The following is a 27,381-nucleotide window of genomic DNA, read 5'->3' on the forward strand; positions in this document are numbered from 1 at the left end:
GACAGGTAAGAACAAACTGCAGGCGACTTCTCTTGTTAGAGCGACTGGCAGTTGCCATCAATCAAACTGTTGATTCTTTTGGGCTTGTTTTGCATGTGCTGACATAAGAGCTTGCCATTATAATTCTTATCGCCGAGTTATGACACATTCATAGTTTGCTCCAAGGCAAGATTAAAGGGGATTAAGAACAATGCTGTCAGTACAGTCCTAGTGTATTGTTTTTTTCCCCTCTCTGTACTTTTATTAGAGAGCTAATTAAATATTTGGGCGGAAAACAAAAAGGCTTTAAATAGTTAGAGTGTAAATAGCTTTAAATGTTAGTATTTAAAGTATTTATTTAAGTATAATGGGTTTTTACAACACTTTTAAAGTTATCATGCATAGGAAAAGAATAAATTGACATCAAACTTAATAAAACTTGATTTTTTTTTATTATAATTCAGTAAATTTATTCAAATGTATTAGTAAAAGTTTAAAAGTTTAATTTATTTGATTGTTACACTTAAAATTGTTAAACTTTGCCATTAACTTTAAAAACACTAATTACTTTGCAAGATTTTTAAATCATTAAAAACAATCAAATTTAACATGATCCCACTGTAAAAAAATATTTGTTGACTTTACTTAAAGTGAGTAGCCCGTTGCCTTTAGGGAAATAAACTGCATAATTATAAAAATGAAGTCAAATCAACTTAGCAGTTTCAAGTAAAGGCTGATTTATACTTCTGCATTAAAGATCGCTGTGACCCACGGCACCTGCCTTGTGTGTAGCCATGCGCTTTACTTCTTATGCTGTTTGTGTTGCTTTGCAACAACATTTCCAAAACGCTAGCAGGCAGTTGGTTTTATGTTGCTCTGTGTTGAGTTTCTTTGCGGGTGTTTTGTTTTTTCTGAATGCTATCTCAATATACAAGTAGCTAAAACTTACCTATCAGAGGTGGTAACCAGTGGCATGCAACAACGTTTCCATCTGGAGCTCTTTCATAGCACTCGACACTTGTAAACACTCACTCCAACAGGTTTGTGTTGCTCAGTCCCGCCTACACTGGTCACAGCTACCAAGCTGACCAATCACAGAGCTTGCACTACACGTTGTTGCGGCATGTGTATAGTTTTTTAAATGGTGCACGTCAGCATCAGCCATAAAAAGGCCTATGCGAACATGCGAAAGCTGCGCCGAAACGTGTGCGCTTGACGCACAAGTATAAATCAGCCTTCACACAGGGTTTACTCACATTTTGTAAGTAAAGTCAACTTGTCGCAATTAAGGCAATGGGTTTACTCACATTTATAAAGTGAATAATCACCTTTTACAGTGCACTTAATATTTCTTATTTTAATTGGAACAGATCATAAATACTTTGTAAAAAAAAAATAATAATAAGTTTTTCACCTTTTTTCGCCAAAAGCTTTTACCTTTATTTGTTTAGGACAGTAGAGATTTTACAGACAGGAAAGTGTGGGGAGCAGAGATAGGGGAAGGATTGGCAAAGGGCCTCGAGCCAGGAATCGAACTCGACTCACCCCAGTGCTGTGTGTTAACGTGCTAACCACTAGGCCAGGGGTGCTACTTCTAAAATGACCACTTCAAAATGATCTACCTAATCTAAAAATGCAAAACATATGCTTATTTATGGTCATATCGACATTTCTGTATTTGTACAATATATAGACCATTTCAATGTGGTGATGTCATTGGCCCATGAACATTTCCTGCTCGTTGTCAAACTCTTTCATAACTGTAGCAAGAGGCAATTCAATCATAACTTTATGTTAAAACACCTGTCATAAAATTATTTATCAATATCTGGACTTTTTTGGTTCTCGGAAGCTATAGAAATTCTAAATGTAAAACACGAAATGCATTTAGATGATGTATTATAAAATAGTCGATATTAATGTACCTTGCATAACTGTATGAAGTCATATTGTGCAATAGCCTACAACTCCTATTTGTGTCATTACCTTACTTTGATGACTTTCACTGAATGTAATCAGCAAGGGAAGCATAGTCCAGACAGTAGCTGCTGATAGCCAGCCTCAAGCACACTACCAAATGATCATCAGTCATGGTGGAACAATATTCGGAATTAACCGCGCCAACTTTGCTAAGTGCTGGAAAACTATGGCCGCTATAGTTTTGCAGGACTTAGCAGAGTTGGCACGGTTTTAAGAGCAATATGGATACCCATGCTTCAGAAAAGGTCAGATATCAGACAGGCTGCCCTGTATGTCAACCAAGCGACAAATTTCAGTGAGATTTGATGAAAGGCTAACATCTATTATTATTATTATTTTTTAAATACCATGCTATCTTGCTTTGCAATCGACCGGTAGATCGAGATCAACATATTAAGCTCCCCTGCGCTAGGCTATTGGTGCTGACATGTTGTAAAATTTGTACATAAATCTGAAACTGGTTTCCAAAATATTTGCATTTGACAAAAAGTCAGCATGATTTATAAAATTTTCTCCTTGCAAATTGTGCAAGAAGGATATTATGTAATGTTGCGTATATTCTCAGCCTTCGTGTTTTAAGAATTACCCATCCAACCGTTGTTCTTTTACAATGCAACATTCTTAAACACTTAAACCTTTCCTCCAGCATTAATCTCCATGAGTCAGTTCAGAGCTGGAGGCTGTGCTGTTTTTTGACAGTCAAATCCCTTCAAGCAAATAACCCGAATATCTACAGAACTACAAGTGCACTTGGAAGGAGCTGACAAATTCACACTTCCTGCACCTGGTTCATGGATCAGCGCTCCTCAACTGGGGGAACGGGAATAATTTTAGCCTCCTCACAATAGGAACAGAATAGCGCAGACCCCCTCGCAAGTGTTTATTTATAATGCACCAATGGTGGCGGGTTATTTTCCAAGGATCTTTCTTGAGTGCACTTGGTTCCCGGGGGAAGGAATGGGGCGGGAGGTCTCGTCCTTGGTATCTAAATCTGATTTGGGAAGACCATATCAAGTTTGAGGTTCACATGGACAGTAATTCCAATTGTATTCGACTAGTTTGTTGCACCTATTCCCAACCAAATCCCATTCCTTTTACACGCATTTGAAGAGTTCATATGCTAAAACCTCTGACATTTTCTTCTAAAACTGGTGTAGGTTTAGTAATTTCACCCTTTATGCCAACAAATAGGTTCTTTTCATTACATTCAAAGTGAAATAACAGAACGTAAACACAGGAAGCTAAGAAAAGTGCTCATTTTAGAAAACATTCGGACGGTATTTAGAGGTTTTTGCATCTGAATTCTTCATTTGTTTGCTTCGGGGTCAGACAATAACACAAAAAGCGAACAACGCCCTTTTACCCAAAGCTACCCTGTTTTCCTGGGTGGTACATTGGAAAATCACCACTTCAAAAGAAGAGATTGCTCCATTCTCCATTCCACTCAATTCTTTGCTTCAAACAATTCCAGCAAGTTGCTTGGCTAGTTTGAGCTTAGCGTTCGACCTTTCTCCTAATGTAAATTCACAGGCTGCTTTTGTGTTCTCAGAGTGGATGAAAAAGTACAGGAGGAACTGGAATTGGCCCAGTGAGTGTTCAGTGTTTTTTTTTTTTTCTCTGCCACGGACCATCGGCACATTCCGTTTGTATTGTTACCCTGCTGTGTTTCCTGCAGCCTATTGCTTTTGTCCATGTCGTGCCCATTGTTTAAACTTCCTTTGTTCTTTCTCTGTAACAATGGGCATTTTTATATATATGGAGAGAGAGAGAGAGAGAGAGCGAAACAAAAAGGGAGAGATTCATTTTCCCTGTTGTGTTTGTTTTCTTTGGGCTGTCTTGTGTTTCTTTTGTGCTGATTGGAGAAGGGGGTTGTGGAGAGGTGTTTATAGACCTCGGCTAATTTTGAAGTCGCCTTTCTTTCTTGTCCGTCTCTTCCCTCTTGTCCTTCAATGCAGAAGGCTTTCGTGTGCTACTTGAGACGGCCAGATACTTGATGGGCACACTAGAGTCTTGCATCTGTTTTCTGACTGTGTGTTGACAGACTCGCACACACACACACACACACACACACACAAATATCCTCTCTCGGCTCCTGAGTCTAGGAGACCCTGAAGAAGTGGTTTGGGTGAAAGAGTTTGAATGGGGCGGCCTGTGTCTGGGCTCCACAAAAACCCTTCTGTTCCTTATGCAAAGCAGTCAGCTGTGTGTGTGTTTTTGGGTGGTTTCTTCTTTCTTCCCAGACAGTAGCAGGACAAAACCAAAATACTCTTTTTTTGAGCACTCTGCATTGTCTTCAAAATTTTCTTGCAGAAATTTTGAATTCTACAAGTTAATGTAATTTTCAGAGAATTAAATTAGAATAGCATAGGGCGTTATTTAACTATTTATCTGGGATTTTTGGTATTAAGATGCCTTTTTTGGTTGAGCTGATCTAACAGTAGATGGAGACACATTCATGTTCATAACTGGTGTTTTAATCTTTCTTTTCAGCACAAATTAAGTTCACTTGTCAATTAGGGCTGACAGTTTAAACAGTAAAGATCATATGATAAAGTTTTCTCTTGTTAAGATTGAAATAGTTTTTCATTTACATTTTTAAACTGTTTATGTTTTAAACTCAACGGTGCTGCAAATTTGCTGAACACGGGCTGTTCGTGTGAATCATAAGTTAAGGTAGTTGTCTAGATATGGTTTGGTCTTAATTCTCGGATCGGTCACACAACCAGCTCAAAAAAGCTCAAATACAAAAATCCTGAAGATTTAGTTTAAAGTCTGATATAACAAACCAGGAGAAAAGCTGCACCATAAACCAGTTTAAAATCAATTCCATACATTTACTGTAGTACCAGGCTATGATATCCATCTGCTGACTGCAAGACGGGGGGCGTAACATGAAGGGGGCATAACTTGTAGTAAGTTAGAGGCATAACTTGCAGTTTTCAAGATCCCACTGAACCATACAAGATGTCACAATGAGATGTTGTTGGCAAGATGGTGGAAATATTTAACAGAGAACATTTTCACCAAATGTTTTCAAGAGATTTCTCCAAATTTATCCACAACCAGTTCAGTTGATATGTTATTTATTCATTTAGCAACTCCTCCATCCACTCGCTGATTTCATCTGTTTTGTCATGACAGTCAGACTCTGCATTGCCCCTTGTGGTTGCAAATAACAGTACAATGGCGTGCACATCAAGTATGAAGGTCTCCGCAACTCGCAGCTGTACGTTAAACTAATTTGGGTTTAGGGTTAGGGAAGGTGTAGACGTTAACTGTGATGGTTGGGTTTAGGGTTGGAAAAGGTGTAGACTTTAATAACTGTGATGGTTTGGTTTAGGGTTGGAAAAGGTTTAGACGTTAATAACTTTGATGTTTGGGTTAAGGGTTATGGTGGGTGTACACATTAATAACTGTGATGGTTGGGTTTAGGGTTAAGGGAAATTGTAGACATTAATAACTGTGATGGTTGGGAAAGGTGTAGACTTTAATAGCTGTGATGGTTGGGAAAGGTGTAGACTTTAATAGCTGTGATGGTTGGGTTAAGGGTTGGGAAAGGTGTAGATGTTATTAACTGTGATGGTTTGGTTTAGGTTCGTGAAAGGTGTAGATGTTAACAACTGTGATGGTTGGGTTTAGGGTTGGGGAAGGTGTAGACGGTAATAACTGTGATGGTAAGGTTTAGGGTTGGGAAAGGTGTAGACGTTCAAAACTGTAATGGTTGGGTTGGGGTTGGGGAAGGTGTAGATGTTAATAACTGTGATGGTTGGGGAAGGTGTAGATTTTTAATATCTGTGTTGGTTGGGTTTAGGGTTGGAGAAGGTGTAGACATTAATAACTGTGATGGTTGGGAAAGGTGTAGATGTTAATAACTGTGATGGTTGGGTTTAGGGTAGGGGAAGGTGTAGATGTTAATAACTGTTATGGTTGGGTCTTTCATTGATATGAAAAAGTTGACTTCCAAAATATCAATTCTATAAATATTTTAGACTAAAGACTTTGGAAAAAAGTTGGAGCAAGTTTATTTAGATTAACATTCACTGATGATTGTTATGTTATATTTGCTTTTGCAGAATGTGTGAGCCCAGTCCACCTGCTTTACATCCCCATGCCAAGGGCAATGTGACCATGGTTGGTGTTGGTATCAAGCTTGAAGACGATGAGTCGGGAGGTCGAATAGTCAATCGGGAATCCCAGCAGTCCTCTCCGCTCTCCGATTGGTCGGCTCGACTGCCCTCCGACAGAGATGACTCTGAGAAGTCAGCGAATGTTCATGCACAATCTCCTTTGGTATGACATAGTGTATTTAGTATTGGCAGCGAGCACCTTAATGTCAAAACAAACTAAAATTGAGATTAAATAAAAAAAATGCAAATCAGACCTAGACGTCTATTTGACATTCACAAATTGATGCCCCTTATAAAAGGAATTTTTGCATAATAGGTCCCCTTTTATATCAAAACGACATAAAAAAAAAGCTAATCGATTTGATGTCTAAATCTTGATGTCTATTTGACATCCACACATTTGATGCCCTTTTGACCATAATAAGTTTCGTTCATCTGAAAGCTTCATTTCCAAATTTACAGTGGGTTTTGTATCCCTACAATAGATATCAAATTGACATCTAACATTGGCAAAAACACGTCAAAAATCAGTTAGAGGTCTGTCCATAATCAATATTTGATGTGCTTTTTGATTGATCCCCTTTTGAACACTATAATAACATCAAAAATGTTGCATTCTGAAAGCTTTAATTCCAAACTTACAGTGGGTTTTTCTATCCCTAAAGTAGACCTTGGATAGACGTCAAATTGACATCCAACATTGGTGTCAAAAACCACATCAAAATTCAATTACAGGAATGTCCATAATCAATATTTGATGTATTTTGATGCCATTGTTATATATCAGTTTGATTTCCAAAAGGATTTGCATTTTTGACTTTGTTTTGTGATGTCGTTTTGACATCAAGGTGACCACGGGGTTGTCCAGAATCCATATTTGATGTGCTTTTTTGATTGATCCTCTTTTGACCACCATAATAACAACACAAAAACTATTTTATATTATAAGAAGTTTAATTTATCTGAAAACTTCAATTACAAATTTAGAGTGGATTTTCTTATCCCTAAAATAGACCTCAGGTAGACATCAAATTGACATCCAACATTGATGTCAAAAAACAAATCAAAATTCAATTACAGGTTCAATTACAAAATCAATATTTGATTTGCTTTTTGGATTGATCCCCTATGAAACACCATAGTAACGTCCAAAAAGTATTATAACATAAGAAGTTCCATTCTTCTGAAAGCTGCAATTTCAAATTTTCCTATCCCTAAAATAGACCTCAGACAGATGTCAAATTGACATCCAACATTGGTGTCAAAAACACATAAACAAAATTCAGTTACAGGACTGTTTGATTTGCTTTTTGATTAATCCCCTTTTGAACACCATAATAAAAACACAAAAACTGTTATAAAATAAGAAGTTTTGTTCATCTGAAAGCTTCAATTACAAATTTTTCAATTACAAAGTGGATTTGTTTATCCCTAAGACAGACCTAAAATAGACCTCAGATAGATGTTAAATTAACATCCAGCATTGGTGTCGAAAGATAAATATTCTATTACAGGACTGTCCATAATCAATATTTGATGCATTTTTTTATGTGAATGTAAAATGTAAGTTTGATATGTTAAAGAATTTGCATTTTTGACTTTGTTTTGTGATGTCGTTTTGACATCACGCTGAGTTGTCCGTAATCAATATTTGATGTGCTTTTTTTGATTGATGCCCTTTTAACCCCCATAAAACAACACTAAAACTGTTATAATATAAGAAGTTTTATTCATCTGAAAGCTTCAATTACAAATTTACAGTGGATTTTGTATCCCTATAATAGACGTCAAATTGACATCTAACATTAACATAAAAAAACATCAAAAATCAACAACAGGGCTGTCTGTAATCAATATTTAATGTGCTTTATGTTTGATGCGCTTTTGACAACCATAATAAAAACACAAAAACTATTACAACATAAGAAGTTTCATTCATCTAAAAGCTTCAATTCCGATTTTACAGTGGATATTTTTTTTATCCTTAAGATAGACCTAAAATAGACCTCAGATAGACGTCAATTTGACATTCAACATTGGCATCAAAATAACATGTCAAAAATCAATTACAGACTTGTTTTTTTATGTTGTTTTCACATCAGGTGTCCCGCTGGGTTGTTCTTATGAACTGGCCGCTTGATACACATCTTTATGTCACAATAACATGCATGTTTAAGTCAAACGTTTTCTTATATCTCTGTTTATAGGAGCGTTCTCCGAGTAAAGACCTGCTACTGTCACACTCTCCTGCCAGTCAAGATGGAGGCGGCAGAGCCCATGATAAGATTGAGAGCAAACCTAATGTCAATGAGGGTATGTGGACCTGATTCTTTACAAATATTAAGTCTCCATCTAGGGCCATTAGTGTACTTTCACTTGATCCGTGGCGTTCATTGTTTTCGGATGTTTCAAGGCTGTTGTTTTTGAGGGTTTGAAAGATGTTTTTTACTTTCATTTTAATTGGAAACTTACACAAGTGGTTCGTGCGAGCAATTAAGAGTCGATCATTGTTGATGCAGTCTATAATGCAATGATCCAAATGTTCCTTTTGTTTCAAGTTCTATGAAGCTTTTCAATGATTTCAATTGTATGATACATTTCATAGCTATTGTGAAATTTTCCAGCGGTTATTAAAGAGTCCTCGAGTGCTTTCTCAAAAGGCTTTTTTGCTTTGTTTTCGCACATTCAGTGGAGTTGTTTAATTTTCTGCTTTCTTTTGGTATTGCTGAGGTTTAAAGCTCAAGGATTTTTGAAATGCAGTGTTTTGCTCATCTACTGTAGATGAAGTGTTTTATATTGTCTCGCTCTGAGCCTGTTTGTCTCAGTGAATATGCAGTATTTAAAACTGTAAGAAAATCTGTTTTATCAAATTATTGAAATTCTTTTAGACCTCTTAATGTACAGTTTGAATTACAATTAGTCAAGCTTTTTTGTTTCAAATCTTTTTTAGTGATGCCCACTATTGAAAAGCTTCTGAATACAGACTGGAAAGAAAAGTTCCTTGGGAAGGGTCTTCAAGGCAATGTCAACCTAAAAGGTACATGTATCCCTTTATTTACATGAGTTGTTGACGTGATGTTGAGTTTTTACTGTCACACATGACTAAAAAGAATATGAATAGCTTTGTCATAATTTAAAATGCAGTAAATGGTTATGTATATTTTCTTCCATGGCCTTCCTTCCTTTTTCTTTCTATCTTGTTATAAAAAGCGCTGAGTTATTAAATTAAAAACCTTTTTTGAGCCAAATCTCAACACTGTCCTATGGTGTGACTGTTCGAAGTACAACAGATTAAAAAGAAAATGGTAAAATCAAGACTGAAAACACATCTGTTTAGCTGTGCCTTTACTGAATGAGCACTGTGCTGTGTCTTAGAGATTGCACGATTTTGTCTTTCTCTTCTTTTTCGTTAGTTTTGTAACCTGTTTTAACACATTATAATTTGTTTTTATTCATTTTTAATGTTTTTATTTTCTTGTTTCTTTTATTCTTGTTTATGTAAAGCACTTTGAATTACTAGTGTGTATGAAATGGGCTATATAAATAAACTCACCTTGCCTTGCCTAAAATCATTCATAAATACATCAGGCTTCATTTTTCAAGTGGCTGTTTTAGTGAAAGGCAATAATTTTTTTCATCCATATATTTCTAAACACATAGGAACTTGATATGTTTCGTCTTCCATGACCTGTTACAAAAACGTATTATTTTTTTTTAAAATTGAGCCAAATTTCAAAACTTTCCTATGGTGTGACTCGCAAATGTAGAGCAATAAATTAAAAAGAAAATTATAAAGTCATTCATAAATACATCAGGGTTAATTTTCCAAGTGGCTGCTTTAGTGAAAGGCAATTATTTTTTTGTCTTCCATGACCTGTTATAAAAAAAAATTATTATTATTATTTTGTTTTAATTTGAGGCAAATCTCAAAACTGTCCTATGGTTTGACTGTCGCAAGTATAGTATAATAATAATAATAAAAAATAAAAATAGTAAAAGTAAATGTCAATCTTTTTTTTTAATCCATTTAATTTTAAAAACAAAGGAAGTTGACACATTTTGTCACTTAAATCATTTCCTCTGATGTGATACTATATGCTAATTAAAAATTGTCAATTGAAGTGAAAACTTAAGAGTGTAGCCCATGACCTGCACCTGTAAAGTTTGTCTCAGATTTTTTCTTTTTTACATATTTAACTGTGGAACCCCTTGAAATTATGTTTTGTTGTCCTTTGGTGTGATACCCCTATTTATTGAGAATGCTTTTTAAGTCACAGAGAGAAACAAATAATATTCAGTTTCCTATAAAGTAAATAGCACTTACTAAGATTCTATACTATACAATATTATACTGTGACCCACTACACTACACTATATGCTATATTATACAATACAATACTATACTACACTCTACTGTACGATACCAGACCATACCATACTATGATGCTACTACACTATCCAATACCACACTATACTATACGATACTATACTACACGACACTATACTACACGATACTATACTACATGATGCTATACTACACTACATTATACTACACTATACGATACTATACTACACTATAAGATACTATGCTACACTATGCAACACTACACGATACTATACTATACAATACTACACGATACTATACTACACTATACTACACTTTACGATTCAATACTATACTATACGATGCAATACGATACTATAAAACTCTCTACTACACTATACAATACGTCACAACCAAATACTATACTACACTACACAATAGTATACTACACTACACAATACTACATGATACTATACTACACTATACGATACTGCATAATACCATACTACACTACATGATACTATACAATACTACACTGTACTATACTATATGATACTATACTATATGATACAATACAAAGCGATACTATACTATGTACTACACTGATACGATACGTCACAACACAATACTTTACTTCAGAGCACTACTATACAATACTATACTACACTTTACTGGACTACACCACACAATACTACACAATAATATACAATGCTATATATATATATATATACAATGCTATATATACTATACGATATACTGTACTAAACTATACTATACAATACTATATTATACTATACTACACTATGCTTTACGATACTATACTAGACAATGCAATACAATACTACACGATACTACTCTGATACGATATGACGCAACATAATACTATAATACATGACACCATACTACACTACATGATACTACACTACAGGATGCCACCATACTATACTATACTATACTATACTATAACTATGCTATTTTTTTTTCTTTAAACATTTTGCTTTACAAATGAAAGCCGATTTGTCAACTCCTCAAATGTGCTCATTTCCATTAGTTCCTCTCTCTTTTATGCATCACTCCTTACTGACCACCAGCATGTGCATATGTTTACAGGAACCCCAGAGAGTTTGGCAGAGAAAGAGCTTCAGTTGTTGTTGATGATAAACCAGCTCTCTGGTCTGCGCGAGCAGCTGTTAGGAGCTCATTCAGAGCAGAGGAACATGGCAGCTCTTCTGCTGGAGAAACAGCAGCAACAGATGGAACTGGCAAGACAGCAGCAAGAACAGGTGTGGAAATGCTTTTAATTGAGCCAGTGACAAAGGAAAAAAATAAGTGTTTGAGGGCTATGCTAACAGTGCAAGGACAGAAGTGTTTTTTAATCAGGAAGGCTAATGCATGAATTAGTTTGGTTTCTAAAAGCTAATTCTATGTTTTTAGATTGCAAAGCAGCAGCAGCAGCTCATACAGCAGCAACATAAAATCAACTTGCTGCAGCAGCAGATTCAGGTGAGGTTTAAGATCATGATTGAAATGTTGAAGCTTACTTTAATGTATGAACTACTTGAAAACGAGGAAGTAGTTCACCTATGTACAGTATATGCTTAAATTAGATTGTTCACCAAAAAATGATGATTTACTGACTATTCACCCTTGAAAGGTTGCACGCTAGGGCTGCACGACAATAGAAAAATCTAGCATTGCGTTATTTTGATATTCTGTGATTTATATATTATGATTGAATTATAAGATGACTCGAATATCTCTCTTTGAAAATAATTTTAGAGGATAATTTTGGAGGAGAGTGCATCTGCATAAAAATCTAACAAATAATAAACAAGCATAGATAAATATAATAAAGAAAAAGATACAATTGAAATAAAAAGAGTTTTATTTGTTTATCAAGTCTAACAGTATTCAGGTCGGTAACTGAACAGTAAAAATAATTCGATAAAATGAATCGTCATTAATGTTACAGAGGGTACCATTTCTGATGCCTGACTGCTTTTAAAATGAGTATAGTCACAGGCCTCAATTTTTTAAATCCAGACCAGACCTGGGCATTTTATGGCCCCTGGGCCACTGGACTTCTTTGATCGGCCCGCATGAAGTATTTATTTAATTTAAATTCAACCATAAACAGGGTCTTGCAATGCGCAGGTCTGATTTTATGAGTCAACGAAAGGGGAATTTAGCGTCTTTCAAAAGTTCTAAACATTTCAGAGTGCCATTTGCAAAGCAAGTGACAGAAACCAACCAAGCAGCTTCACACTTAGTATGGAATTACAATTACACTGTAATAAAGTTAGATTAATTACCTCAGATTAACAATTTAACAAATCCAGATAAAGATCCTCTGTCAGTGATGATCATTACATCACATATTCACCTCACATTCAACCTGACTTCAGTGCACTTGTTCAGCCAAACACAGGCTAGAATTATCTCACTGAACATAAAAATAACAAATAAATACAAATTAACTAAGGTAAAACAATCCAACAAACAACCCTGTGGCATTTATATGAATCTGATATTGTGATACTGGACTTTAAAATACTTTAAAGAGTGTTTTTTTTTTTTTATTGAATAGTGTTACAAAACATTTGTTCTGGCCCTCTAAAGCCACCCCAGAGTCTAATGTGCCCCTTTGGAAAAATTAATTGCCCACCCCTGATCCAGACTCGGTGCATATCTTACGATGTGATTATTGTGAATGATCACATTGGAAAATTGTGCAGTCATATTTTTGAGAGGATCTATTCTGGTGAATGCAAAAGAAGATATTTTGAAGAATGTTGGTAGGTTGTAGTCGAAACTGAAAATACTATGCAAGTCAATAAAAGACAACCTACAAATTTGGAACAAGTAAAGTTTGAGTATTAATTTTGTTAAATTTTATTTTAATTTTTGTAATTTCAGCACTAAATTTGTCATTGTCATTCACTTTTTTTTTAACTTGCCTATTTGTGAGTTGAATTTGTGTTTTTAATTATTGAATATTTTCAATGTTTTTGACTTGTATTATTTTGTTATATTTTTATCCTCTGGATAGTGAAACACTTTGAAAATTAAGTTTTGAAGGCGCTATATAAAAATAAGTTATTATTTGCTCATTAAGTTGGGGCAACACGATAGCTTAGTGGTTAGCACTTTCGTTTCACAGCAAGAAGGTCGCTGGTTTAAGTCCCAGCTGGGTCAGTTAGCATTTCTGTGTGGAGTTTGCATGTTCTTCCCATGTTAGCATGGGTTTTCTCCGCCGCAGTCCAAAGACATGCACTATAGGTGAATTGGATGAACTAAATTGTTCGTAGTGTATGAATGTGAATGAGTGTGTATGGATGTTTCCCAAATGGCATCCGCTGTATAAAACATATACTGAATAAGTTGGCAGTTCATTCCACTGTGGAGACCCCTGATGAATAAAGGGACTAAGCCAAAGGAAAATGAATGAATGCTAATTAAGTTTTTTTCTTCTGTTAAATACAAGTGAAGACGTTTTGAAAAATGTTGAACTTCATAGCCATTGACTTGTGTAGTACTTATTTTATGGTAATACATTTTCATGGTATTCCTACCATGAATATCAATTGTTACCAATTTCTACCATTCCTTAAATGATCTTCTTTGGAAGCACATAACATTTTGGAGCCACTTGAGAGTGAATAAATAGTGAGTAAATATTTAATTTTTGGGTGAACTATCAAGGAAGACATTGATGTGTCATTATGACAGTGGGTAAATAAAACCTTTTGGGTGAATAGTTCATTTGAGACTTGCTGTACAGAGTGGAAACACAATATTATAATGTTGGTGACTTATTTGTTCTGTCATCTCTGACTCAGCAGGTAAACATGCCATATGTTATGATCCCTGCCTTTCACCCCAATGCCCAGCCATTGCCGGTCACCTCTGAAGCCCAGATGGGTTTACCTCTGCAGCCCATTCCCTGCAAACCAGGTGAGCTTGACCAAAACCTCAAGAAAACATCCACAACGGAGTGTAAAGCTTGCCTGTCCAGATATAAGCATAAAAAACCTACATATTGTCATATTGTTAGCCTTTTCAGTACGAACACAGGATCCAGCCATCTGTTATCCTCATATGGATCAAATAGCATCTGTCAAAAATCTCTAAATAATTGACTTCAAATATTATCCTTTGTCGATCTTTTGAAAAGGTGTTTGCTCTTGCGCCTTTCAGCACAAGCTTATCAGCTGTGCTTTGTATTTTAGTTAATAAGTAGCAAAGAGCAAAGCTGAACCGAAAGAGTTAATATGCCATTCTGTGCTGAAGGAAATAAAACATGGCATTGTAGAAGTGTATTAACTGCAAAAGAACTTGTACTTTTATAAACGCGTGTTCTTCTGAAGGTCTGTTTTGTAATGCAAGTAGTTATTGCGCCGCGCATTGATGGTTTTCTCATGTCTTTGATCCACTTAGAAAGAAAGACTCATTGAAAGATCTGCCCGAGTGATTTTTCTTGCACGTCCGCTGAAGAATGGCTCAGGGTTGGCCATTGAATTAGAGTGCATATTGATCACGTAAAATCCTGAGCGGGTTCTTTGCATTGACATCTGTGATGTACGGCGCTGTGCCCTTGCTCGGTTAAAAGACTCCTGTGAACGCACAACTTTGATGCTGTATGCATGTACTCCATTCGGTTAGAAGATGAAGGGTGGAAGGAAAGAACCGGGAACAATAGGACAAGTGTACGAGCTAGTCAGCTAACAGCATGCTCGACAATCAAGCCGTCTTTGTAAAGAAACCAGGAGTAGAGGGCCAAGGACGCAAGCGAATCTGAGCTCAAAGAGTTTATCCAGCTGGTAAATTAGAGATGTTCTCAGGCGATAAGCAATTTGCGGTGCTGTACATCTTAGATTCTTCAAAGTCATTAAGTATGCTGACCATTTGTTCTGATAGCAAGTTCAGATATTATGATTTGCATTGAAAAATGTTAAATGTTGAATTCTTACATCCAATTTATGGTTTGACCACAAGATTAGACAAAGAAAAACATTGACCTTCCCTGAAATCTGATAGTTGAGCAAGTCCCGTTGGGATTGGGTTGGTTTGTAGATATCTAGTATGTTCACTGACCTTTTCTGTTCATAAATCCTTCATATTTCAATCTTTACATTCTACTTTTGGGTTTTTAGTGGAATACCCCATGCAGTTGCTGCCCAATCCACACTCCACCCCTATCAAAAGGTCCAGTGGTACGGTCTATCGCCAGGTAAACCTTTCTAGCATTGCATCTGATCTCTGATGTTTCACTTTGTTGTACTTCTTACTGACACTTACAATCACTTTGTGCACCAGGACACCAGCCAACCTCTCAACCTCACCGCTAAACCCAAGACCCCAAGTCCTCAGGCTCTGGAACTGGCACATTTGCAGTCAGGGTATCGACACAGAGATTTGCCCCAAAGCCCTCCTCGATCTGCTCTCAGCCTGAGTATGTAATGATACATCACATTATTACTGTACATCCAGTCTCTAAAAGAACAGTGTGATTGGGAGGTTTAAGCAGTGCTATCCCAGCAGGTACACAACAGCATAAGATGTTAAAATTTGAATAGATTTAGGTTGTGATGTCAGGTGACCAAAATTCAATGTCAAGCCAGCATCTAAGGACAGAGTTATTTTGTTGTTGAGTTGGAAAGTTACCAAAATCCAATGTTGAGGCAACATTTTAAACCAGCGTCATATTGACGTCACATACTGACATTTATTCGTCAGGTATGGCAACCAAAATCCAACGTCTGATAGACGTCATAGTGGTAACGTCTACACAACATCAAGCTGTAACATCATTAGACGTTGATATTTGGTTGATTTTAGGTTGGACATTGAGTGCTGATGTCAACCTGATTTTCATTTCCAAAGAAAATGCAACATCCTCATGACGCTGAGGTGCAATTCAATCCATTTCATATTTATTTATAAAGCAATTTTTACAATTTAGATTGTGTCAAATCAGCTTAACATAGTTCTAGTAAAGTCTAGATTCAGAGATGAAGTTCAGTTCAGTGTGGTTTAAATTTCACTGCTGAAAGTTCAAACACTGAAGAGCAAATCCATCGATGCGCAGCTCCACAAGTCCCGATCTGAGCAAGCCAGTAATGACAGTGACGAAGAAAAAAAACTTCACCAATTGACGAAAGTGAAGGCCAAACTTTGATGCGTATTAAGAAATCCATTGTGGGAAAAAACGCAGTACAATTTGGAATCAGTAAAGCAGTGATGCTTTGTTCTCTCTCCCTTCTTCAAAAAAGAAAAAGGAAATATTAAGTTCATCCAATCAACTGCACTGAGAGACTCTCGAAATTAATTTCTTGAAATCAGTGGTGTTTTTTTATATTTATAATACTTGCTCATTTTAATATTAATAATACGTGCAAAAATCTTCTATAAATGAAGACATGTAGTACATCAAAGGTATTGACGCATGTGCCAGGTAGGCTTGGGCCAAACCTCCTCCCTATTTTACCTCGGTATCCGCTATTACCGTGCATAATAAAAAATATTATGATGTAAGGCTCAGACTGCGTCACCAAAATGTTGGCTTGTGCCTAAACCATTCAAAAAATGAATACTGTATATGCGACCTTTGGTTCTGCGCGGGACGCTCTCTCTCATTCACACACACATAGAGAGAGCACCAAGCGACACACAGCTTTACGCTCTCTCTCATACACACACACACAGCACCCCCGCGGATGCGCTCATGCTCACTTGCTCGGGAGCGATATTTTTTTTACCACATGCCTGCTCCAGTGCTTTATTTGGAAATTTATTCCTGCACCGCAAGAAATCTGGTCGGGTCCTGCGGTACAGGAGTGGGAATGCAAACATCTAGTGTGTATTTACCACGTCTCCCTTCTCGTTCGGTCTAAATCGGAAATACTGCCAAACTGCAGGTCACATGGTGCGCGACTCGCCTTACCTCACCTCTCTCTCTCTCTCTCTCCTCCTCACTGTCCTGTGATGACAATCACGCATACGCATTTGAAGTCATTAAACAAATACTATTTATTATTTAATACTTGCTTCCTATTTAAGTGCATTGTTTTTTATGACGGTATAACAGTATTGAAACTGACACTGTTGCTATTTTTAGATCTCGCAGTATACCATATTATCGCCCAAACCTAGTGCCAGGCAATAGCAGTGGTTCTCAACCATTCACGACATTTTTTCTGTATATTCAGCACTTTGTCATGAAGTACTCAGTGCTGCAAGTGAAAGCATTTTAGATTTAATTTTTCTAAACACTCCTTACAGATGCAAAAACAGCCAATCCATTTTTATATCAACAGACTAAAGTTTTAGAGGCAGTGTAAATGTGTTTGACAACCTGAGGTTGAATGCATTTTTTATTGTGAAAACATTTCTGGTGAAAATGTCGGACTCAAGTGTGTATTTTATTTTCACAACAAGTTCCACAATGTATTCCTTTACTGTCAGATGGGTCATAAAATATCTCTAGCACTTTAAGTCATGCTGACTGTAGTTCTCCCGCTGAGCTGTCACACCATTTTTAAAAGCGGGAAGTCCTTAAGAGCTCACATACAAAAGCAGCTCTTTCTGCACCCTGTTAGGAAGTACCCATCTCAGGGTTCCCACTGCCAAAATACTTTCCCAAGTATTAACAGCAGTTGTCGCAGTAGAGAAAACCTGTTTCGAAGCAGCCCATGAGAACGTGTCAGCACCTCAGACATGACTGTTTGTCTTAAGCCTTTGGACTGAAGACCGGGGACTCGTCCGGGATCAGATCATATACTTGGGATCGAGCCAAGCGCTTTATTTGTGCATCACAAGACGGGGAGGGATAAACGTATCTCTCTTGACCTTGTCTAAGGTTTCCTTTCTCTCTCACCCTTTCACTCTCCAGGCTTCTTGGGAGAGGGTGATGTTGTGACACAAGCCATTCATGATGCCCAGCAGCTGTTGCGTGGAGGACAGGGCTCAACGGGCCGAGAGAGGGACAACAACACAAGGCTGGTGAGTCCACGTCTTAGCGCGCACAAACCAATACGCTCTCACATACTCCACACCCCAGTTTTTCAAGGTTTCTCAGCGGCACCTGGGGCTCGCTGTTTGTCACCATTGGTCAGGCTTCAAGGCTGGAGCATAGGGGCAAGTAGCCATTAATGATCCGCTCTTAAAACACCAACTGCAGAAACTCCTTTTTCGGCAGTATAGCCCACAAAGCACACACAAACAGACTCAGGGACAGTTCCTTTCCCAGAACCATAGGTGCTCTAAATATAAGTATGTAAATGACCCAACAATTATCACAGACTGCACTGTATAATAATATAATTGCAATCCATTTCACATGAGCTACAGACTTTAACACGTGCAATCTCATTGTGACACTTTATTTATTATTTTTACTGTTTACATGACATGTTCTACATATTTTTGACTAACTTCAAGCAGCACTCTATAATTTTGTCTCATGCTTGTATATGATTTAGACCAGTCATTTCATTTTCTTCGACTATATTGTAAACTTTTTCTGAGTTGTTTAGATTTTTAAAAATTAATTATTCAATGTTTCTCTCGCTCTTACGACGCGCACAGTCAGTTGCAAAGCCCAGCGAAATCAGGCTTAAGTAAAAAGCTAATGCAAAAAGGCATACAAGCTTTATAAAGTGAAAGTAAAAGTTGAATCCCGGATATTTAATCAAATTTAAAATCCGGGCCGGACTTATTTTTTAAGTACCAAAAAGGTGCATCTCTGTGGGTCTTGCGAGCGTGTGAGACTGTCTGTGGGAGTGTTGACAGGTCTCGTGCACGCAGAACGAAACGGGTAAACGAGAGAAGATTTTCCACTACTTAATCAATCGTGGATGTTTGGTTATTGAGCAGATACATAAAAAACAAATTAATAAAATTAAACAGATGTTAATAACAGTAAAAAGACATGAAATAAAAAAAAAATGTGTCACTAAATATAGTTGGCCGGCTGTTATTTAACCTGAGCAGCCAGCCCAAGTAAAGTCTATGTATGGCAAGCACTGTGTTATGATTGTTTTAAAATGAATCACCTTTTTTGTTTCTTTCTTTGTCAGTAAAACATAAAGTTAGGTGTTTAACCACATATTTAGCTTAATTACAATCTGAGACATAATTTAAGACCATCTTAAGACTTATTTTAGCTGTAACAACTTGTCATAAGTTTGCTGTTTAAAAATAAAAGCTCATGTGCATTTATATTTGTTCTTTAGTGACAATATATTTTGCTTTGTGGCAGTAAACTTCAGTATTTTGAGAAGCAACAAGCTGACAAGTCTTAATTTAATACAAAATTCTGTACAAAATGTGGGATACTGACTTGTAAACAGTGTTATATTCAAATCAAGACATGACAGTAGGTATAGCACAAAATGTATTACTTGTTGCATCTCAAAATACTGACATTTACTGCCACAAAACATAACAAAATATAGTCACTAAAGAACAATTAAGTGTAATCAAGCTTTTATTTTTTTTTAAATGGACACACTTTAAACAAGTTATAACAGCTCAAATACAGTATATATATTTGTATGTATACACACACGTTTAAAAACTTTGGCTCATAAGACAGAAAGACAATTTAAGAGTCTAGCGTCACTCCTGTTTAGTTAAGTCCATTTCATACAAAATAAAAGCAAATCTCAAGAAATTAACAAGCTAGTCTGAAGATAACTAGGAAATACTATAACTAGGATCACACTGTTTGGAATAAATGTTATAGTCCTTATTTTAAGACATTATTTTCTCATCTAAGCCTTCTTATTTCAAGAAGTACAATTATCTTACTGCACCCACTGGCTGATAATAAGTCTCATTTCCAGTCAGTATCTTCTTAAATGACTAATTTCTCATATTTTGATGGTCATTTTTTTGCAATACCCCTCTTTCAGAACACCCACTGTGTTACAGGAGAAGAGGGCCGGTCAGGGTCAGCAATGGATATTGGTTTACAGACGTTCATGATATCAACTAAACAAGGGCCACATTCCCCTTTCAGCCAAGAACAGCTGCTATTGGAGTCTTAGCACAATGTTCACTTGTTTGTATACGTGGCGATTGTGGAATAGTCTCTGTAGACACCTGTTTCGACAACCACTTTGTTGGTCCTTTTGAGTTCAGTTTAACCGCAGGGAGATATGACAGTGATTTTCGCCTTTGTTGTCGGCTGGCTTTTCAAGCATTCCACTTAAACCTGTTTTTACAGCTTGACACTTGTTAAAAAAAACTGTCTTGAGTATGCTGGTAGACACGGACAACAATACCGAGTCATTTAAAAGAGAGAATAGTAGAGTTCATTTATGTCTGAATTTCAAAATTAGATTTAACAAGCGCTAAAATGTCCCCGGGGCCCTGTGTGCTTCTCAGCATAGGTGTGGCTGAGACGCTTTTGTATGTTGACCAGCTTCTGTAGCAACAATGCCAACTTATTCAATCGCTGTGCCAAATAAATGAATGCCATGATGCCATTTATGCCTGTCTTATTTAAGATCTCTGTCTGTTGTCTGATCCTAAGGAGGCATCTCGAGACCGGATGGATGATGGTCATAGTCGGACAAATGAAGACCACCACAGCAGTGATTCTGAGGGTATGTATCAGTCAAGATGGCCAACTCGTGTATTTAGATTAGTTTAATTTTCTGAAACGCATCCACATGGTTCCCACGCTTCTTGAAAGTACTAGAATTTCAGATATATAGATCAGAGGTGCTTAACCCTGTTCCTGGAGATCTACCTACCTGCAAATTTCAGTTGCAAAACTGATCAAACACACCTGTCTGTCATTATCTAGGGCTGTTCAGGTCTTATTTAATTGGTTCAGGTGTGTTTGATAATGGTGGGCAAAGCAAGGCTTTATGAAGCACTGAAACAGTCAAAGCAAATGTGTGGAAGTTACAAATCGTTTGAAACCAGTCTCTACAGTGACACCTAGTGGTCATTTTTTTATGTATTGCTCGGCTTCAGCAAAGAAACAGTTGAGCAAATTGAGGTACTAAACCCCAGGTTGTAGAGTTGACGCTTAAATTGATTTAGTGCAGAGGTGAGTTGCAGAGATAATGGGCTCGACTTCAGGCTGATGCAGCTCAGATGTTAATTTTTAAATGCTCTGTTCTTGTAACATGTTTTGTTTTAACATTGGTCTGACATCTGAATCAACAGTTTGCGAATAAATATGTCTTGTTTTGGTCATAAAAAGTAACATTATTAAAATTCATCAAGCCATAATTTCGAAGTATTTCTAAGTCAGGATTTGAACTCGGACCACACGCACTCTCCACTAGGCTACATGAGTTATACGTTTTTTCCAACCCTGTCAGCCAAACGCAGATTCACCAGGTCTCAAAGCTCTTCTGAAATGATTGATGCTTTGAATCCAGTTTGAATCGCTTTCGTCACGTGACCTGGGGTTTCGAATCACTATAGTCACATGACTAAAGTGTTTTGAAACACCAGGTCACATGGCTAAAGCGATTCGAACACTTTAAAGTGTATCGAAACACCAGGTCACATGATTAGTCCCGTGACCTGGTGTTTCGAAACACTTATACACTTGACCTGGGTGTTTTAAATCACCTTAATCACATGACCTGGGTGTTTCAGTTCATGCTTTGGTGCAGTGTTTCGAAACACTTGCTATTCGGGATCTCGACACTGTAGAAACGTCAGCCATTCCTTGTTTTTGATCAGGGTTGGAGCTGTACTTTGCGGGAAGGTAGATCTCCAGGAAAATGGCTGAGCAGCCCTGATATAGATTCAAAGCCTAAAAAGTACTTAAAAACAAACATCGGTCCTTGAAAGTGCTTGAACTATAATTGAAGTAAAAAAATTTTGTGGTGGAATGTTAACAATTGCTGCTGACAAAAACATGAATAAATAAAATAAATTCAAACTGCATTTGAATATGACCAGAATTGAATTCCACAAATTTTATTAAAAGTCTTTGGACACGACTGTTTTAAAGGTCAACCTTTTTGAAAACTACTCTGACATTTATATAAATTTAACTGTAAGTGAATTGTTACAGAAAGTGCAATAAAGACTTTCATGGCACTATCTGCTGGGGCATGAAATACAAAGACGCTTGATTTAAAATTAGTTGTGCTTTTAAAAGTATAAAAATCCTTGAATCTGGTGTCCATGACAGTGTGGGAACCCTATATCCAAATCTATACACTGCAAGCACACTGCTTTTCCTCTTTGTAGTCCAAATATCTGAAAATGCTCAGATCAAAAAGCATTTTCTGGACAAGTAAAACGTTTGGTCTGATTTTCAGAAATAATATGTTTAAATTAAGTGAATTTTTCAAGCCGAAAACTAGATTATTGTTGGCAGATTGTTTAGCTGAGGAAAAACTCTCAGAAATCTGACTTATAATTTCTGTAAATAAAACTATATTTTTTACTTGTCTAAAAAATGCTTCTTGACTTAGGAACTTGGTAGATAGTTGGACTAGAAACAAGACAAAAACTCTAAGTAAGAAAGGCTTTTATTTCCAATGTAGCCTTTCGCTATGGCTTCGTATCTTGAATGATGGTGTGTCATCTTAAAATAGATCCCTGCATTGTGTTCTGTTCTTTTGAGAAACTGTTTCAGTCTTACATAAACACCTCCTGAAACATGACCATCTCAGGATCCCGTCATCCCAATCTAATTATACATGGCTACAAGTGAAGACCCATTGGCTGACTAGTCACTTAAGGAAACACTTGTAATATGTGATTTCGATATAGTGTGTCACTAGTAATAATTAAATTAGGTTGATCACACGTATTTCAGCTTTGTGTGTTGTTTTTTTCCTTGATCAAATAAACAATTGCCTTATGAATGGGTGTGAATTTATGACCGTTTCAACTACAATAAAAAATCTCTTTGGCATGCAACAAACACAGATGCCACCTGCCTGTGTAATTGCATTTGGCTGTGGGGCGTGTAGTCAAACAAAAGGAAGTTATGTGTGTCTAGACTGATTGTTTTGTTTTTAATCTTGTTGTTCCCAACAGGGCAGATGGCAATCTCTGGGGTGGGAAGCTTTGGTGAATCCCGAACTCCCTCTTCTGGCCACATCAAACGTCCCATGAACGCCTTCATGGTGTGGGCCAAAGACGAAAGGCGACGTATCCTGCAGGCGTTCCCTGACATGCACAACTCCAGTATCAGCAAGATCCTCGGTAAGAGAGATGCAAGCTGCTGCTGCTTTTAATGAACAATTTGGCTGTGGCAAGGCATTTATCATTTATTTGTAGTACTGGACTGTATATATGTTGCGCTAATATGATCCGATCACTGCTGTATTTTAAATTAATGTTCATGTTGCGGTGGCTCAGTGGTTAGCCCTGTCGCCTCATAGCAAGAAGGTCACTGGTTCGAGTCCCAGCTGAGTCAGTTGGCGTTTCCGTGTGGAGTTTTAAATTCTCCCCATGTTGGTGTGGGTTTACCCCATAGACTTGCGCTATAGGTGAATTGGGTAAGCTAAATTGGCTATAATGTATAAGTGCGTGTGTGAATGCGAGAGTGTATGGGTGTTTCCCAGAAATGGGCTGTGGCTGGAAGGACATCCACTTCGTAAAACATATATCGGAATAGCTAGTCGTGGTTCAGTTCGCTGTGGAGACCTGTTTCTCCTTTCTGATTGGCCAACATGGCTGGGTTCACACCAAACACGGTAGGCACAAATGAGGCAAATTCTGTACGTTTGTGCCATTACGTGTCACGTATCTCATGTCGTTCGCACTGTGAGACTGTAATCTGCCTCTGTTCTCATGTTTGCATTGATTTATATGCAATTTATTTACAAAAATACTTAATTCCACGTTTGAATCCAGCACAAGTGGCATTAAATCTGCCTGTCGGTTCGGCATGTCCATAATATGCATCACTGTGCATTTTTGCGTTTTTTTTTATGTGAACTGAGATTTTCTATTTATAATAATTTTTTTGGTGGTTTTCAGCTTTATTTGATAGGAAAGTAGAGAGTATTGACAGGAAAGCGTGGGGAGCAGAGAGAGGGGGAGGATCGGCATAGGACCGCGAGGTGGGAAAAGAAAGATCAATTCATTTTAATTTATTTTTTCTAAAGTTAAGACAATAAATATTTTTTACTTTACTAGAAAATGCTTCTTGATTTAAGAATTTCTAGAAATTTAGAGTGGAAACAAGACAAACTGTTTTTTGCAGTGGACATAAATGATTGATGCAAGATGTGAGAAGTCATTTTAATTTGCATACTGTACTTGGTCTTAAACGACGAGAATTAACATACTTTAAATAGTTTTCTTGAGAAAGAATGAAATCTGTTGCTGCCAAATTCTTGTTACTAGAGTTTCCATCAGCAAAATGAAGTCTCTAGTGACTAATGCCTCTAATCCTTCCTCTTTGTGGATTCTGAAGCACCTGTTCTGTCAACATTGTCCTCATTGTTGTCTTTTTTTCATCCCTAACCCCTTTATCTTCCTGCCTGAGATCAGTTGTTTATTGTTGGGTTGGGCCGGGGGGTTATGGGAAAGGTGGGTTCATTATGCTCGCAGCTAATCCTACAGTAGTGTCACTCTGTAAAACACGTCTGTATTTTCAAACATGTCACTTGCTGATGTCCTCTGGAATTGAGAAGGGGACACAAGGTCTTAGGGGGGTGAAAAAAAAGGTCATAGCAGGGCACATTCAGCCACCTGGCTCCTGGGGTGACAGGAAAACAACACCCAGAACTTCAGCCCCTTCATCCCTTGCTGCACCTCTGCCTTCCTCAGTTCTTTCCTTTCACAAAACACTCGCATTCCATTCCATTGTGGTGACACTGACACCCGCCTGATTCAATTTTTTTCTCTTGAACATGGCCTGCAGCTCCTTCTGGTACACACCTATGTTTCTTTCAGTTTCTTACCTTTTTAGCCTGCAGCACATTTACTGAAATGCAGCATTGCACGCATGCAGTCAATAAGCCAAATTCTTCCAATGTCAATGATTCTCAGCGTGTAGCCAATTAGGTCAGTCAGTTCTTCAGTTTAACTGATTGTTTTTGTTTCCTTTACATTTGCATTTCTTTTTCTTTCACCATATATTAAATCACTTCCTTGTCCTCGTGGAATTTCAACTCTCACCGACTCGGTGTGTTTTTCAGTGGTATTTGTGCAATTTTCAATGTAGGCAAAAGTATGTACAGTATATACTTCCTTATCATGATCTGGTTTGACTTGGATTTACAGAATAACAATGCACTCTTCATTTTTGCTGTTTGTTCAAACTTATCTTATTTAAAATGAGCTGTAAAGAACAATTCCTTCGTTTTTTTTTGGAGACAACGTAATCATTTTTTAAACAAATTCGAGTGTGTTTAATTTACCAATAATGTCAAGACTGCATGATTTTAGCCCCGATTTTGACTTGCCGACAAGTTTTGAGAAATCCTAGACAATTGCCTGAAATCACTGGCAAATTGCTCCTCGTTCATGTAACAATCACGCAGTGTGAACGATCAAAGACGCGCCAATGAGTCGCCGACACCCCTGAGATATTTGATATCTGGACTTGTTAACGAATAAATCATGCTGTATGAAATGTGTTCTGATTGAAAATAACATCGGCGATTACCTACAGTACAGCCAATGAGAGAGCAGCATTCATTACTGGGTATCTGCAAGCAAGCGGCAGGTTGGGGAGAAGTTAAAAGAGCTAGTGAGAAAAAAGTAAGGAAAAACTAGTGGAAATTTGGCAGGAGCACCTGTGCCTTTATGATGTGTCATCTGAACAATACCACAACACAGTCGTTAAAGAAAAAAAGTTGATGAGAAATTGCTAATTCCCTTCAAATTCTTGGTGAGCAAAATAAGTACATTTTCTACCCCACTAAAAGCTTCTTTCTCATTATATAATTAATAACAAAAGATATACTACGTCACCTCACGTTGTTTCCAAGTCACTTCTTGGGTGTGTGGGTTTGTGTCACGATTTAGATTTTAAATCGAAATCGATCGAAATTTATGCTCAATTTTGATTATTAAATCAAAAAATAGAATCGTCGATGCTGCCACGCCCCCATGTCACGTCAGCTTGGCTTGCCAAGCGGGAAAAAAACAGGCTTGTTGAAGTGCTTGTTAAACTGCAGAAGCAGGAGACCCGTCGACAGAACTTAAACCCTCTCCTCTTTCAATGAAGACGCCGGTGTGTAAGCATTTTTGTATTTCCTGTAAGTTATGTTCACAACGTTCGTGTTGTCGACAAAAAAAAAAACACAGTTTTGCAAGCTCTGCTATGTACGGTTCGTCCGATAGACAACACCGGCATCGCGATCCTCCGCCCACCCCCGTTGCATATCCGCTCGCGAAAAGTACACACTCAGGCCCTGTTCTTTGTTTTTAAATGGCATTTTAGAACGACAACGATTTGACATCCACAGTGGCGTGTAGCATTTCTGAGCAACCCCATGCAGGTCAGGTAGTTTAAACGGTAGGCTACAAATAATTAATTGGTCATTTATTAATTATTCATAATCGAAAATCGAATTGAACCGTGCCTTTAGAATCGAAAATGTAATCGAATCGAGGATTTGGAGGATCGTGTCACCCTTAGTGTGTTTCTGTGTGTGTGTGTTTGGTTGTGAGACGTAGTTTGTGGATCAAGACAGTGTTGTCGGTGATTCTTCCTATTGTAAAGTCATGCAGTGTGAAACCCCACTGCTGCCAATCCATCTTGCAGTGTGAACACTGCACCGACAAAACCCCATATGGAGTGTGAAAACATCTGCGCAACTACATTGAAAATCTTGCAGTCCGAACTGGGCATAAGTTAGCTTAATCAATTTGTGTTGGAAAAACATGAAGGAATTGTGTGGAACACTGCATTTTTTACATTGTGTTTAAAAAAACCTGAAGTATTTCCTTCATGTTCTTATAGTCAAATGTAGTCAAAACTCTGTTTACATTGAGATGTGAAATAATAATAATAATAATAAAGTA

At 37.2% G+C, this 27,381-nt stretch overlaps 1 protein-coding gene across 7 annotated transcripts in view; it reads left to right on the forward strand.

Moving 5' to 3' along the window:
- Window positions 1-27,381, forward strand: part of sox13 (SRY-box transcription factor 13) — a 675,553-nt gene that overhangs the window by 30,615 nt on the left and 617,557 nt on the right. For 3 of the 7 annotated variants that reach the window (NM_001365489.1, XM_073915893.1, XM_073915891.1), the window contains 11 exon segments: window positions 6,033-6,249; window positions 8,294-8,399; window positions 9,037-9,123; window positions 11,521-11,693; window positions 11,845-11,913; window positions 14,250-14,364; window positions 15,564-15,640; window positions 15,727-15,862; window positions 18,302-18,411; window positions 20,948-21,020; window positions 23,434-23,601. In NM_001365489.1, coding sequence (NP_001352418.1) covers window positions 6,034-6,249; window positions 8,294-8,399; window positions 9,037-9,123; window positions 11,521-11,693; window positions 11,845-11,913; window positions 14,250-14,364; window positions 15,564-15,640; window positions 15,727-15,862; window positions 18,302-18,411; window positions 20,948-21,020; window positions 23,434-23,601 — 1,330 coding nt within the window. In that variant the 5' untranslated portion in view covers window position 6,033. 7 annotated transcript variants of the gene reach the window in all.

This window comes from Danio rerio, chromosome 11 (genome assembly GCF_049306965.1).
Source record: "Danio rerio strain Tuebingen ecotype United States chromosome 11, GRCz12tu, whole genome shotgun sequence".
NCBI lineage: Eukaryota > Metazoa > Chordata > Actinopteri > Cypriniformes > Danionidae > Danio > Danio rerio.